The 14,909-nt window shown below is 30.5% G+C and overlaps 1 protein-coding gene across 1 annotated transcript; it reads left to right on the plus strand.

The window, feature by feature from the left end:
• The first annotated feature begins 335 nt into the window (after window positions 1-335).
• On the plus strand, window positions 336-2,990 carry LOC126549548 (zinc finger BED domain-containing protein 4-like). The gene is made up of 2 exons (XM_050199005.1): window positions 336-1,142; window positions 2,967-2,990. The coding sequence occupies exons 1-2, from the start codon at window positions 336-338 to the stop codon at window positions 2,988-2,990; spliced, it is 831 nt and encodes a 276-aa protein (XP_050054962.1).
• The last annotated feature ends 11,919 nt before the right edge of the window (window positions 2,991-14,909 follow it).

The following is a 14,909-nucleotide window of genomic DNA, read 5'->3' on the forward strand; positions in this document are numbered from 1 at the left end:
TATATTCACCAGTAATTGCAACTAAAGGCGTTTCTGAAAAACACACTGGTCAAAATATAGCCGCTACACTTACAAATATTTTTAATGAGTGGAATATAGCAAATAAAATATTAACCGTGGTATCAGACAATGGGTCAAATATTAAAAATGCAATAAACGAACACCTTCTTAAACACCATCACCCATGTGTGGCACACACACTAAATTTGAGTATAAATGAGGCAATAAATGGAAACTCTGATATAAATCAAATTTTAAAAAAATGTAGGACGATAGTAGGGCATTTCAAGCACAGCAGTAACGCCACTGAAAAACTCAAAGATTTTCAATTGCAAATGAACTTGCCTCTATTAAAAGTTAAGCAAGATGTGCCTACCAGATGGAATTCCAGTTTAATAATGATTGAAAGACTTGTAAACATTAAAGCCCCTCTATCTGCTGCTATGTCAACTCTACCTCAAGCTCCAAATTATTTAAATGCGTCAGAGTGGGAGATAATATTAGATTGTACCCATATTTTAAAGCCATTTGAAATAATGACAGCGGAATTATCAGGTGAAAAGTACCCAACATTAAGTGTGGTTATACCACTTATTAGAGGTCTTCAACATATTTTAAAAAACTTGAAAACAAAAACTGATATTGGGGATGTATTTAGAAATATGTTAATGGATATAGTTAGTAGACGGTTGGGCATTTTAGAAAAGGATAAAATTGTTGCAAAAGCAACATTTTTAGACCCACGATTCAAAAAAACTGCGTTTGGTTTACTTGAAAATGCTAGTAATGCGCAAAAATGGGTAAGCAAAGAATTAACAATGATGATTAGCACAAATAATGATATGGAAAATGAAATGAATACAACTGAATCTACCACCACAGCGCACACATTAAATAGTACTAATAATGCAACTAAATCACTATGGGAGCATTTTGATAATAAAGTCGCTGAAGTCAGAACTACATCGAGTCCAAATGTAACTTCCACTTTGATAATACGTCAATATTTAGATATGCCACTTTTAGATCGTAAAAAAAATCCATTGGAATTTTGGAAACAGCATAAACACACATTACCAGATTTGTATAATATGCAGCTGAAGTATTTGTGTATTCCAGCAACGTCTGTTCCATCTGAACGTGTATTTTCAAAAACAGGACTGATAACCAATGATCGCAGAAATCGGCTATCTCCAAAAAATTTAGATTATATTATATTTTTAAATAGTAATTTGAATTTGTTTTAAATTTTTTTGTGCATTTTTACATTTTTATATTTTGTCCAGTTTTATTCATTAAATATTTATTATTCTTATATTTATTTGCTTACTATTACGAGCTGTTGTAAAGTTATTTTATTAGATATGTACTATTATTTTTAATTTGGAGGATTTTTAATAAATTTTATTTGAAACTTAAAATGCATTGTCAACATTTGCTGATTTGGTAGCCATACATATTTGTTATATATTTATAACGTTTCATTTAAAATCATAGAGTAATATTACTAGGAAAAAACGATTTTAATTTCGAGTGATTTTTCGAGAGATTCTCTCGATTATGAAAATGTCTCGATTACTAATCATTCGATTATCGAAATCATTCGATTATGCCCATCACTAGTTTATACAGAGTTGCTTAAAATATTCGTTGTACAAATTCGGAAGAATATACTACTAAAATAAGTTATTGTAATTGCCGTAACTTTATATAATACGACAGAAATCGTTATGATAGAGTACATGAGTTGCGAGTTTTCATACAATAGTACCTAAGCGTCATATAATTTAAAATATTTATACCACTCTCAGTATAGTTCAATTGTAGAGTAATATTATAAACATACGATTGAAAAGTGCGAAAAGTTTAGAAAAAAAAATATATCTATATAGTATATATATATATAATATAGATAAGCGAGTGCGATAAAAACCTTTTTTTTAAAAAAAAAAGTGTAACGACGGGAAAAGATAACGCTAACACCGATATTTCTCTCAATAATACCCCGTTTTATATGGCGTGTTGCTATATTCTTACTGCGGATGGGCATTGGATTTTTCATTTCCCGCGACGTTAAGTTGTACATTATAAGAGAAAATAATGAAAATTCGGTAGGTGATTCGGCCGAAAAGAAAAACATTATTTAGTTTATTGAACCATAAACGCCATCAAGGACCCGAATAACTGCCTCGGTGGTCTGTAAATCAACAGGTGTTTTCCCTGAACTGTACTTAAAATGTAAGCGAAAGTTTATTAAAAATAAAAGTCGCTCAACTACGGAGAACGGTTTTCAACATAAATAAAACAAAATGTGCCATTCGAGGAAATCAAAGTTGCAGATGTTCTCCGGACGGCGTTTCGTTGAAATCTATTGTTCTATTCGGGGTTACTACTAAACAGCACACTGCAGTCGAACCGCTGTCAATAAACCCGTTTAACCCACTTTAATAATGATATTTACTAATACAATTATTAATAATTCTAAATCTCCTCCCGCTAATAATATTATCGCTATAATACAGTGTAATCGTCCTTATTCTTATATTTCATATACGACGTTTCCTCTGTCGTAGGAAATAATAAAACGTGAGCGGTGTACACTGAACACATTGTATATTCACCTCAGAGTAAAAGACTTATACTATACCTACATAGGCTCTACAATGTTTATTATAATTTCAAAAAATTTAAAATCCAAACACGTTTAGGGTATTTATAATATGCAGTTTAGGCATAGTCAAAAGATATTAAGGTAGGTACCTTGAAATATATATTTTTTTCTATTTGAAGTCCTGCGTAATATTTACCTATTAATATTTTCAGACGCTTTATCGTTTTTTACTCCGGTCATATCCGTTGAGTTTTATGTTTATAATAATATTGTACTGAGTGATTCTTTTATCATTGAATACTCATTATTTCATAATGTGTTGACTTTTTTAAATTTTTTTTTTTCAAAATTTCAGATTTACACTGTTCTAGAATTGTAGAACTTTTTATTATTTTCACCCTAATATTTATTAGGTTAACCTAACCTAGGTAGTTACTACCTAATATCTAAATATTTTATACGAGCCAATTAATTTTATTAGAGTAAGATTATTCATTTTTTTCAAAAACTAGGTATAAACCTAATAGTTCTTGAAGTAATGAATATTATACTATATTATACTATACTATTATCAAGTTAACTTAAAATTAATAATTAATATACCTATTTTGAATTTTCTACAATATACGAATGATTGTATTACCTACATGCATATTTATGAATATTATCTATATTATTAGCTTTATTTTTATTTTTGGCTTATATTACATGTATGTATTATATAAAAAAAAATTTTAATTAACAATTTAATGTATAGCGTTAAAAATAGTATATGTATATAATATAAATATTAAATAATATACGGTGTTGTACACGAAACTTATAATGAGAAACGAAAAGAAATACTCTAATTATTGTATTTAAATATTATTATAAGTTTTACTTCTATTAATTATTTTCCATATAGGTTAACCAAAGTTCTTTAATATTATGCTCTAGTAAAATATAGTATTTTTTTCATTAATTTTATTTATACTCGAAACGATATAATACTTTATAATTATAATAAGAGTTTAATGCTTGAAAATATAATTATTATCAAAGTATGGAAAACTAATTAAAACTAAATATAATTACATCAGTACTATGCTGCAATTAATATTTATACTTATTTTAAAGAACCTACTTTCAATGCTAGTTCTACACAAATAACTTATTAAAATGGCACAAAACAAACACTAATTAGGTCATTTTAAATGATAACTTAAGTTCAAAATTAATATTTAATAGTTAATACTATTACAGTTACAATCATTATAATATATATAATGATATGTCAAATAACAATAAAAATGATACTTTAAATTTGTATGCACAGTTAAAATTTAAAACATCTGTAATTATAGGTACATAAAATTAAAAAGCCATTTACATGTATATTTATAAAATATTGTTATTACATTAATGATTAACGATTACTGTTGACGTAATAAAAAATAAATAAATAAAACCATAAATTCTAATATAGTAATATAATGCATATTTTATGTTTAGTGTCGACATATTGTTATTATAATAGAAATATAATATATTCATACTTTTAAGATCTTACCTAACCCCCCCCCCCTCTATAAGTTTTTGAACGGAACGATTTTCATATTGGTTTTGCAATAAAGCATAATCAAGTACTTTATTTCAACTATTAGTTAATAAATTGTTTGTACGAGTTTCACGCTTAACTAAAATTCAACAATTTAAATCACATTGAAATCGTATACCTACGAGATAGAAAATCAATTATTTGTTGAGACTATAGTTTAAACCGTATACACATTAGCGATGCAATCAACCACTGCACATAATGTCAACTAATATAATAAATAACGTTAAGTTCCTACCCTAAATTTCGCCACAATAATTTTCATCAACAATTCCTCTAAGAAAATTGAATCCAACTATAATTGGAACGTTCATAAAGTTCCAAATTGCGAACAACGGCCGCCGGAAACTAGTCGAGAGTTTTCTATTATTGCCCTAACTATCATAAGCACAACCAATATAGTAAATGAGATTATTTGTCATTGACGTAAGCCAATAGAATGACGATTGCCGGTAGAAACTAGAAAGTTATCGCAAGTCACTGCGTTTGTCATCATTGTAACATCAAACAATGACATTTTTTTTTTCGATGTCCTTAAAAATGTCTTGATAATAAAACAGCTAAAATTAGTGTAGCAGATATAGTATGATAAAAAAAAAACCAGCCACGATTGACTTATATTTATAACACGGTAATTGATTTTAACCAGAAAATTATAAATAGGTAATTCAAATAATCAGGGTTGGAAAATAATATAACAGTTATAAATTTTAATGTTGCATATTTTATTATGTTATAATGACTTACCCTATTATTAATAACCTAATTCTAAGCTTTTATACCATTCTCGGAGTTCTGTAAAAACTGTATAAAAAGTCTATTAAAATCGTTTCGTGTGCCGTGTGTGGTAATAGTTTTTTAATCTGTTTTTGTGCATAACAAATAATATGATAGTATAATAATATTATATTCATGCAACGGTACCGAACACGCGAATATGTAAAATTAAAAATCTGATTATATATTTAAGCGTATAGAGTATACGTTTTTTTTTTTAAAATAGGAAGATAAGGCCGAAAAAATGGACATACGATTAGATATTACGAACACCTACATAAGTATTGTCATTATAATAATATACGTACAATAAAACAGTATATTATATATACACATCGCATACTTGCGTAGATAATATAATATCGACAAAAACCAGAAGGACATCATAATATATAGATATATTATGTTTATGTACTATGTACCTACCTTTATTGTACACATTTTGGTTTAAGACAATATGTATTTTGACACAATAAGAAAATCACACGTCGAACACACTGCAATGTATATAATATTATTATATTCGATAATGTATTGCTATGTGTATAATACGAGTGTGTAAAACCGTTGCAGTACGAACTAAAGTCATCGGAGAATTAATTTCTCTTTTCGCCCGTCGGCGTGCCCTCCTGACATCCACCGCGGCCGCAGACTCGCACGAGACCTAATTGCAAATAAAATAATATATACATTATCGCATACACACTCGGAGAACATACATACGTACGACCTTGACTGATCAAGTTCGGCTGTGTTGCGAAACTCGATTTTTTTTTTTCTTTTTCCATTGCGAATATCTCGTGTGCAAGTCGTGTGTGTCGATCGCGCGTGTATGTTAAAAATGCGTACAAACCTATACGGTCGCGACAACTGCGAAACAACAATAATGGGTGAAAGTCGCGTGTCCCCCCGGCGCAGGAGGGAACCGCGTGCAAATAGATACGCGCGATTAATAAGGCAACTACTACAACGTGTATACGAATGTTTGCGATAGAATACACACACAAACACATCGCATACGACCCGGTCGTATAAGTGAGTATGTATTTTTTTTTTTAAAGTGGCTAATAAGTCGAGTCGGCGGCGATCATATTCCACGATTAAAAAACGTGTCTATATAACCTTTGCCGCGGCGTTCGTCGTGTGTGTACATAGGTACCCTATTGTATATTTACCTATATATATACGCACACGTAGTGCGTACCCACATATTTTAAATGTGTATAGGTATATACTGCGGGTATATACCTGGTTGAACATTTTGTGCAGCGTGTCAGTGGTGTTCGAACGTACACTATTGCCCATACTGGCTATAATATATTATTATAATATACGCGTACCTATAATACATAACACATATTATTATATATTGCTTAGTCGAATAACTTGTTACGATTTACGAGGTTTTCTTTTTTTCCGAACCGTCGGACATTCACTGTATACATTATCTATATCGTGGACGCAATTTAAATATTTCGTCGAAAATCCGAATAATATAACTAATCGCGTCGTGTTAAGTAGGTCCCTTTACACGGTATTTAAACATATATAGCTATAAAAACGACAAAAATATAATGCGCAACGATGTAGCCTATTATAATACTCAGGACGACGAAAAATAGTTTCGAAAAATATTCTTCGTCATTCATGACTATATTGTAGACAAAGTTTTTGGATCGTTCTGTATACACGGCATAATAATACATTATATTCTGCATTAGAAGACTTATTAACCTCGTCGCTCTCAGCTCATTAACTCGTCCGGCAAAGTGACTATGTAGTATCATATATTATAATGTATTTTAATTTCAAAAGCGACCCATTCCGCGTCGGCTTATCGAAATCTCCGAGGGCCGTTAACCGCGGCAATACACGGCACCATCACGCGTTCACGCCACACTTGGACTGTGACGGTTGATTATTTTTTTCCTTTCCATATTTTGAAACTCGTCTCGAAAGGTCGACTGGCGATAATCGAAACGCTAAGAAACGAAACGTAACGCAGCGGCCGCGTCTTCACGTGATTCATGTGTACACGCGGCATATAATATTTATTATAGTAGGCCGTCCGAATTTCCGGGTCATTTATTTCGGCGGTTTTCCAAAAAGAAGGTCATTACGGGCCCCAAAAATCCATTATAAATAGGCGTCCATTGTCTGGCCACCTAAATATATATATATATATAATAATAAACACGTGTATGCTTTGTGTCGAACAAGCATTATGATTATTATTATTATTATATGGGTTTTGTCGATGGTGCATTTGGGCCCCGGCGAAATGTCGTCGTCGACTGGCGCTGCGGCACACATGCAGCGGGACAGCTCCCTCGGGAACCCGGTCTGACGGCGCCGGGTTGAATATAATATATACATTCGTGGAACGGACCTTTTTACGGTCGCCTAATGTTATACATATAATATATAATATAACGACGTAGTTTAAGACGTGTTATTATTAAACTTATTATACAGATATATGCGTGACGCGTGTATTATATATATATATATATATATATATACCTATTTTTGACTACCTACTCGCTTTGACGTCGGTTTATAGTCAATCACACTACCCCATCAGAACCGGCGGCGACAGGAATTTCTATAGATGTATGAATAATATCTCTAAAATAAATACACAATATGTACTATTGTACCGGCACGGGTCTAAATTCTGCAATGGTCCCGGGGTGATGGGACGGATTGTGGGTGGGAAACGGAGTCTTAGCATTAGTTTGGTCTATAGCTAGGAAGGGTTATAAGAAAATTTAATTTCTAAAGGGACGAAATAAAAAATGTAAATTGCCTCACCGTCGTTATGATAAATTGAGTTTTGGTTGTGCGTTTCTATATACATATATTATATATATCAAACCAAACAGAGAAGTATTATTGTACCCATCGTTAATGCCCGTTATTTACGTTAATATAATTGCAAGCCGTATATTATACGATGGTGGTTTTACCATATTATTATTTAGCTCGTTAAATAACGTATTTAGTGTGTTGGTATCTATACGCATTATTTAGTGTCCTGCAGCGAAAGAAGAAAACTAATGTTCAGTACCTTCTCCGGCACATCACCGAACTATACCGTATATATATTATTAGTTAAATCATGCAATATGGTTTTTTTTTAATACTATGTTTTTTATAAAACTTATAATTATTTTAACCAAACTAGTCGTGATTACTCGCATAATGTATAAGCAGTATGCGCGTATAAAGATGCCTGACTTTGGGCAGAGTGGCAGTGCAACCAAAAAGTATATAACCTATCCGTCTAAAAAATAGTGATCAAAAGACCCGCAGTCAGTTTTAAATTCAAACCCAGTCAAATATCCAAGTCGAATTATACAAAAATATCTGTACTGCACTAAATTACAGACAACCGGTCGCGAACATGACGGCGATATTATAACTCGGAAATCATACGATAGTCTTATTACTTTATTGGATTGTTCGAATATTGTGTCTATAACTATATTATATGTATCGCTATCACAGTTAATATAAATAAACATTAAACATACACACGGTGTATTGAATATTATATTAAACTGCAAGTGTAGTCGAAAACGACGATATATATTATATTGATGTATCACTATATGAGTGTAAACGTAAGAAAAAAAATAAAACAGAACAATCTATCACTAGCAATAAATATTGGTAGAATTAATATCCAATAAAGTATAAATAATCATTTGAAACGAATCGCCGATGGAGTTTCCGCCGAACATTTTAACATTTTCTACCCCCCTGATGGTCAGAATAACATTGCCCTCCGTTCACCAACACAAGGCTTCGCGTTGTGCAATGTGTCATTTATATGTGTGTGTGTGTGTGTGTGTGTGTGTGTGTGTGTGTGTGTGTGTGTGTGTGTGTGTTCGATTCGCGTGGGCGAGTGTGTGTATCAATTAACGGATATTGTTCGGACTTGGCGCTGTGACAAAAATAGGACGGCTGCCCTCGACATCGAAGCAAAGAGCCGGAGGTCCGCGTGCCCTGAAACTGGCAGCTAATTTCGGACCCGAAAATAGAACCCGGCCTCGTCGGTCACGTAAGCGAAAATCGAGTTTGTTAGTCGACACTCGACACTCCCCAGCCCCCCTTTGAATATCCACTTCATCCGATAGGGTTGGAGCTGTTGGAGGGATGTACGCGCCACGCCCTGTATAATATTATATAACAAGTGGCGACGACTACTGCAGTACTTTTTGACCGTCGGTCGAGTGTATAGGTATAGACATAGGTTTATAAATGTATAGATTGCATATACGAAAAAACGCCTTATACGTCACATATATCTATATCGTGACTATTCGCATTTCGCTTACTTTCGGCGAGTAAAAAAAATTAAAAACAGAGAAAAATCGCTAAAAGAATTAACCAGCGTCCGTACTGTTGACTTCCGGCAATGTTTCTCATTCCGGATTGAATTCAATTTCAAAAAATCCCGGGACGTCTGATTTTCGATGCAATTACATTCCACAGACGTTCTGTAAATATAATAATATGCATTATACATTTATACACGCATACAGTGAACTACACACGCGCACCGGCTCACGCTAAATTACGGATTTTTAATGAAAATATGTAAACTCGGTTTATTTTAATTTAAATTTTTTTCCACTTCACACAAAATTGATAATACGGCCGCCACAGTCGTTTAATGACTACTGCAGTGTGTATATTTCATAACAATAATAATATAGTTCACCACACCTATTTTTCATTTTTTCGCGTAGGTATAGTAATATGATTACTAGAAAACGGAAAATTGCGATGACCAGCATATTATTTAATAAATTTAAGCTGCAGTATAGGTACAATACCGAGTGTAATGAAAATAAAATATATATAATATATAATTTTGTATTGATATTTTATTCATTGATTACCAACAGTTCGTCAATATTAATATAGAGATATGAGTCGGTATTACAGTTATTTATTTTTTTCAATGCATTTCCAAAACGTTTATAATATACCTATATAAAAAATAAATTTATGAAATTACAATTCGTATACACGTTACGGTATTTTTTTTAATCGCAAGCGCTTAGTTTTACGTGAAATTCTATTGAAACGATAACCATTATTCAAATTACATGAAACCTAAAAACAAAAAAAAGATATTCTGCGCGTTGATGAAATTCGTGTGTGCGAGTGTATATATTATGATGTATGTGTGTATTACATATTCTATACGTAAATGATTATAGTACCTATAGAATATTTGGTAAAAAATAAATAAAATAATAAAATTTAGTATTTGGGTACGGCAGCAGTAAATAATTGAAAAACGTGACTCGTGTTGTAAATTATAATCGAATAACATATTATATACACTTATACGTATAACGTACATATTATTATATGTATATTATGATCCGCTAAGACAGACCATTGGAATACCGTGCACAGTGAGTTAAACATATTAGGTGCTTGCGTATGTGAGAATACATATATAAATCCCGTTATCCCGTAAAACTATATAAATAAGTAAAATAATATAGCGAATACGAATATAATATGTCGACAATCGACGTGACATCGGATTTTTTTTTCAATAAAAAATTAACTTTTATATAATATATCATTATATCAACGTATCGTATAAGATAGTTGTAGTAAGTTCCTACTCAATGTAAATAACACGTAGTACATACAACATAATATTACCACTGCATTGGCCCAGACAATAATATATGAGTATATGATATATAAAAAGAGTAAATGTAACTAATATTACCTAGTATACAGACTGAAGAGAATGTCAGTGCACTAGTTATTTTTTCTCTGTGAATCACGTCCAAGTCTGGCCGCAGTAGAGGCGCGACTGTGATTTTTTGGGACAAGTGTCCCAGACATAAATTTGGTGGATGGTTGGAAAATGTCAAAGCTGGCAGGTTTCGTTTTTTGAATAGGAAAATACAGATAAGATGGTCGGTACTCGGTATTCAATTCTGTAAATCGATAAGTTAACGAAAACTTTCGGTTCGCTAAGCTATCGAAAACTGTGTTATCAATAATTTTTTAAAAAAAAAAAGATTTTGTAATTAGGTTATCGAATGTTTTCGATAAGTTATCGATATTTTTCGTTAATAAAATCGATAACAGACCTTAATAATAGTGCCTGTTTTAAAATCCCTCGTTAACGTTTAAAGAAATATATTCTTATGGGTTTCCTCATCTCCCTAAATGATATTTAGGAAAAACGTATGATAAAATAAATTTTGACATTTAAAAATGTTGGCTTTTGATTGCTTGATCAAATAACAATTAATACTTAATAGTTATTTCCTTAAATGCATTGTTTTTTTTTTTTAATATTTTTATTAAATTTAATTTAAGCATGGCTCTTGCTTATTTGGCTTGGTAACAGATTTTTTTGGAAGAAAGAATTCATATAATTGGAAAACGTTTGTAAAGGAGAATACTTAGGGATGGTCAAAATTTCATAAGTTCATAAAAACAATAAAAAACAACGACTTTGTGTAACCTCTCTTATAAAAAATGTAATTGAAGCTGAAATTTTGACTGGATGTGCTAAAGGAGAAAAAATATTTTTACCGAAAATACTAATATACCTCAACGATTTTTTTGTTTCATTTATAATTCAGCTACTACTAATATTTAACACTTGATAGCATTAAGTAAAATAATTTTTTTCTTCTTTAAAACACAACAATGTGCGTTGATTTAAGAATTTCAATTTGATAAAGCAAAAACTACACTCGGGCGAAGTCAGGTAATTCGGCTATATAATATATACGAACAACGTCAACCTCGAAGAATTATATTTTTTACATTTTACAATCTTTTTCTATTATTTTTAGTTATAATTATTTATCTGTTTTTTGTCTGCACCTAACACAATATCTATTTTTAATTTATAAGAAAAATAAATTAAATAACATTTTTTTCCTTGTTGCAAAAAGAAACAATATAATATTAACTATACGAGTATTCTATACTTTACCCTACTTAATAGTTGTGTTTATTTTAAATATATTTTTCTTGGAAAAAAATTAATAGTATATAAAAAAAAATCCAAACAACAATATATACATAATATATATATATTATATATCATAAATTATTTAAAAATTTTATAAAATTAAAAATATTACTAAATATTTAAATTATTATTTTCCATTTCAAATTTTGCGGAACACGAATAATTCAGTTTGCATTTTTATTTCGAGTGAAGGTCAATCATAATAAATTTAAATACAGAAATAATATATTTTGTTGTTATTTTATAATAATATAGAAATCATATTTCTAAAATATAATAAGGACAAAAAATATTGACAGGCTTGACAAACCCTATGAGGCACCCTGCAGTGTTACACTATTCATTTGGTCTCTTAAGTAGGTAATTCTTTTAACCATACCATACCATACCATACCATACCATCCCCTCCGAAATAGTTGACATAATGTTATCTTTATACGATATTTCACATTCACGTTTAAGTGAGAATAGTACTTTGTGTCTACTATTAAAACTAGAGGTTTCCAACCTTTTTTGACTCATGGTCAAATGTATACATGTATCTAATGTATTTTTGAAAAAACCCAAAGATACTCTGTATGGCTGTATTCATAAATTGTGTATTTATATTTATTTTTTAAAACTGGGTTTTCTTAGGTACACAAAACCAAATACATTATACACACATATTATTAAATATTGTATACAAAAATAAAATAATTAACGCATCAAACACACACGCTATATCTTTCATAAAATATTTTTTTTTAACTGAAAAATGTGTGTGATTACTTCATATTTTAAATAAGTTTACGGCACTCATAAATCAAATTGGCGGCATTCAGGTTGGGGTCTTGGGGACCTCTAATATAGGTAAAACGGTTATTAAAAATCATTATCATTAATTTACCGTAGTAAGATAGTAGATAGATCTTGTTAACGTTATAATATAACATAAAGATAAATAATAAATAATAATAGTAATACAAATTATAACGCTATCCTTTACGAGTAGAAAACCAGCCCGTTTAAAACTTAATTGCCTACAACATAAGCACGGTTACGATATTATTATATTATTCTGTATGATAGAAATATGAAGATTATTAATTTATTATACTTATCTGTTCTGTAGCTATTAAAAAGTTTCATACGATTTTTTGCAGTTAATTACTTGAGATCTGATTTGCCAAGTACAAGAAAATATGTTCGCTAGAACTACCGTGAGCACATGTCGGTCTCGGAAGAAGGATAAGGATGCATGGAATTATTATTATTATTTTTTTTTTATATAATTATATATATATGAATAATATAATATGATATGCGACCGGTTATTTCTGATTTAGGTATAGAACGAGCAGTTCAACGGCAGAGGTTTTTACAGCCATTCGCGTATGATGACGATAATAATAATAATAATATGAAATTATTTTAACTATTATTTTATTATGTACACATCAATAACAGAGTCGAATCGCGGTATCCGATCGGCTCGTTTACTCGATTTAGTTAACGCGAGTGCGTGGCTATACCTATGTGTATAGAGTATGATGTACAATATACATATACATTTTGTTCAATTAAACGTTTAATTGGCGACTAAAGACGACTTAACGTTGTTATGTGTTCATATTGGTACCGTATTTCTCGAATGCAATTTATAATTGACATTCAATTGCGCGCGCGACAATGACTTCCTGCGCAACTAATCACTATACCTCGTTTTTCTCGGCCAAACGTGCCGCGCGTTCAATGGGCTCGTCGTAGACTTATTGGTTTAGCCGTTTATCGAACAAATAAGGAATTCCGTGTGATTCTAAGCGACCATAATATTGAATGTAATAGTTAGTAACCACTATTCTAGCTACACGTTGTCGTTGAGAATATGGCATTATATTTGGGTCAAGGGAACTCGCAGGTAAGGTTTGAGGCAAGTATAGCTGCCTAAAATGAAATAAAACAATTAGTGGTGATTTCAAAAAGCGCTAATCGTCCATTTATTTTATTTCAATAGGCATAAAACGCAAAAATAGATTACCTATATTACTAGGAGACATATTGCAGTGCAAAAGTTTCAGTTTGAAATTGTATGCTCACTATATTATTAAGTTTTCAAATATAGTGTATTTTTCTATTTCAAAGCATACGGCTTTCGAGTTCAGTTGAAATTTGGTTTTGCACCGTATTTTATCGTTAAAAAATATGGCAACGGTTAATAATCATTAAATAATTTACGACAAATATAATGTATAAACTTTCAGAAAATAAGAGTTTTTCATCACTTTAGCTATGTAATTGTATAGAAAATAACAAAAATATATATATACCATACCTTTGAACAAGCCAGCGATTACAAATGGTCCAGAATTATGATACCAGCGGTATTGTTACTTTAAATTTAAAGACAAGTTCTAAAAATCATACAATATATTATAAATTTATAATGTTTTGAAATACTTAAAGAGCATCTGCAAAAAAAAATGTATTTAATAAACTACATTCAAATGGAAAAAAAAACAAAAAAAAATGTATTTCCTACAACTCAACTATATCACACGTATAAACAATGAAGACCTAAAAACGAAAAACATTATAACTCTGCGTGTACAAGTCATATCACTATAGGTAAGTATACAAGTTCAAATATTAATACAACAAAAACAGAACAATTAAACTATAAGGATGTAATAATAAGTTTCTATTTAACAAATATATATGTATAATTATTTAATCATTAATAAATTATCATTTATAATATGCAAGTGAGAAATAATTACACTATTTAATAAGAATGACGTATAAAAATATTAGGTATCCAATTAAATTGTAATTAAACTCCATTATGAAGTATAATTATAGAAATGATTACAATTTTAAAAGTTACTTAAAATTGCAATTATAATTTT

The sequence above is a fragment of the Aphis gossypii genome, chromosome 2, assembly GCF_020184175.1.
Source record: "Aphis gossypii isolate Hap1 chromosome 2, ASM2018417v2, whole genome shotgun sequence".
NCBI classification, from domain to species: domain Eukaryota; kingdom Metazoa; phylum Arthropoda; class Insecta; order Hemiptera; family Aphididae; genus Aphis; species Aphis gossypii.

Coding starts and splice junctions, on each gene's coding strand:
- LOC126549548 (XM_050199005.1), top strand. CDS start 336: ATGAACTTGCCTCTATTAAAAGTTAAGCAAGATGTGCCTACCAGATGG. Junction 1,143..2,966: donor CGTCTGTTCCATCTGAACGT/GTATTTTCAAAA, acceptor TCAAAATTTCAG/ATTTACACTGTTCTAGAATT.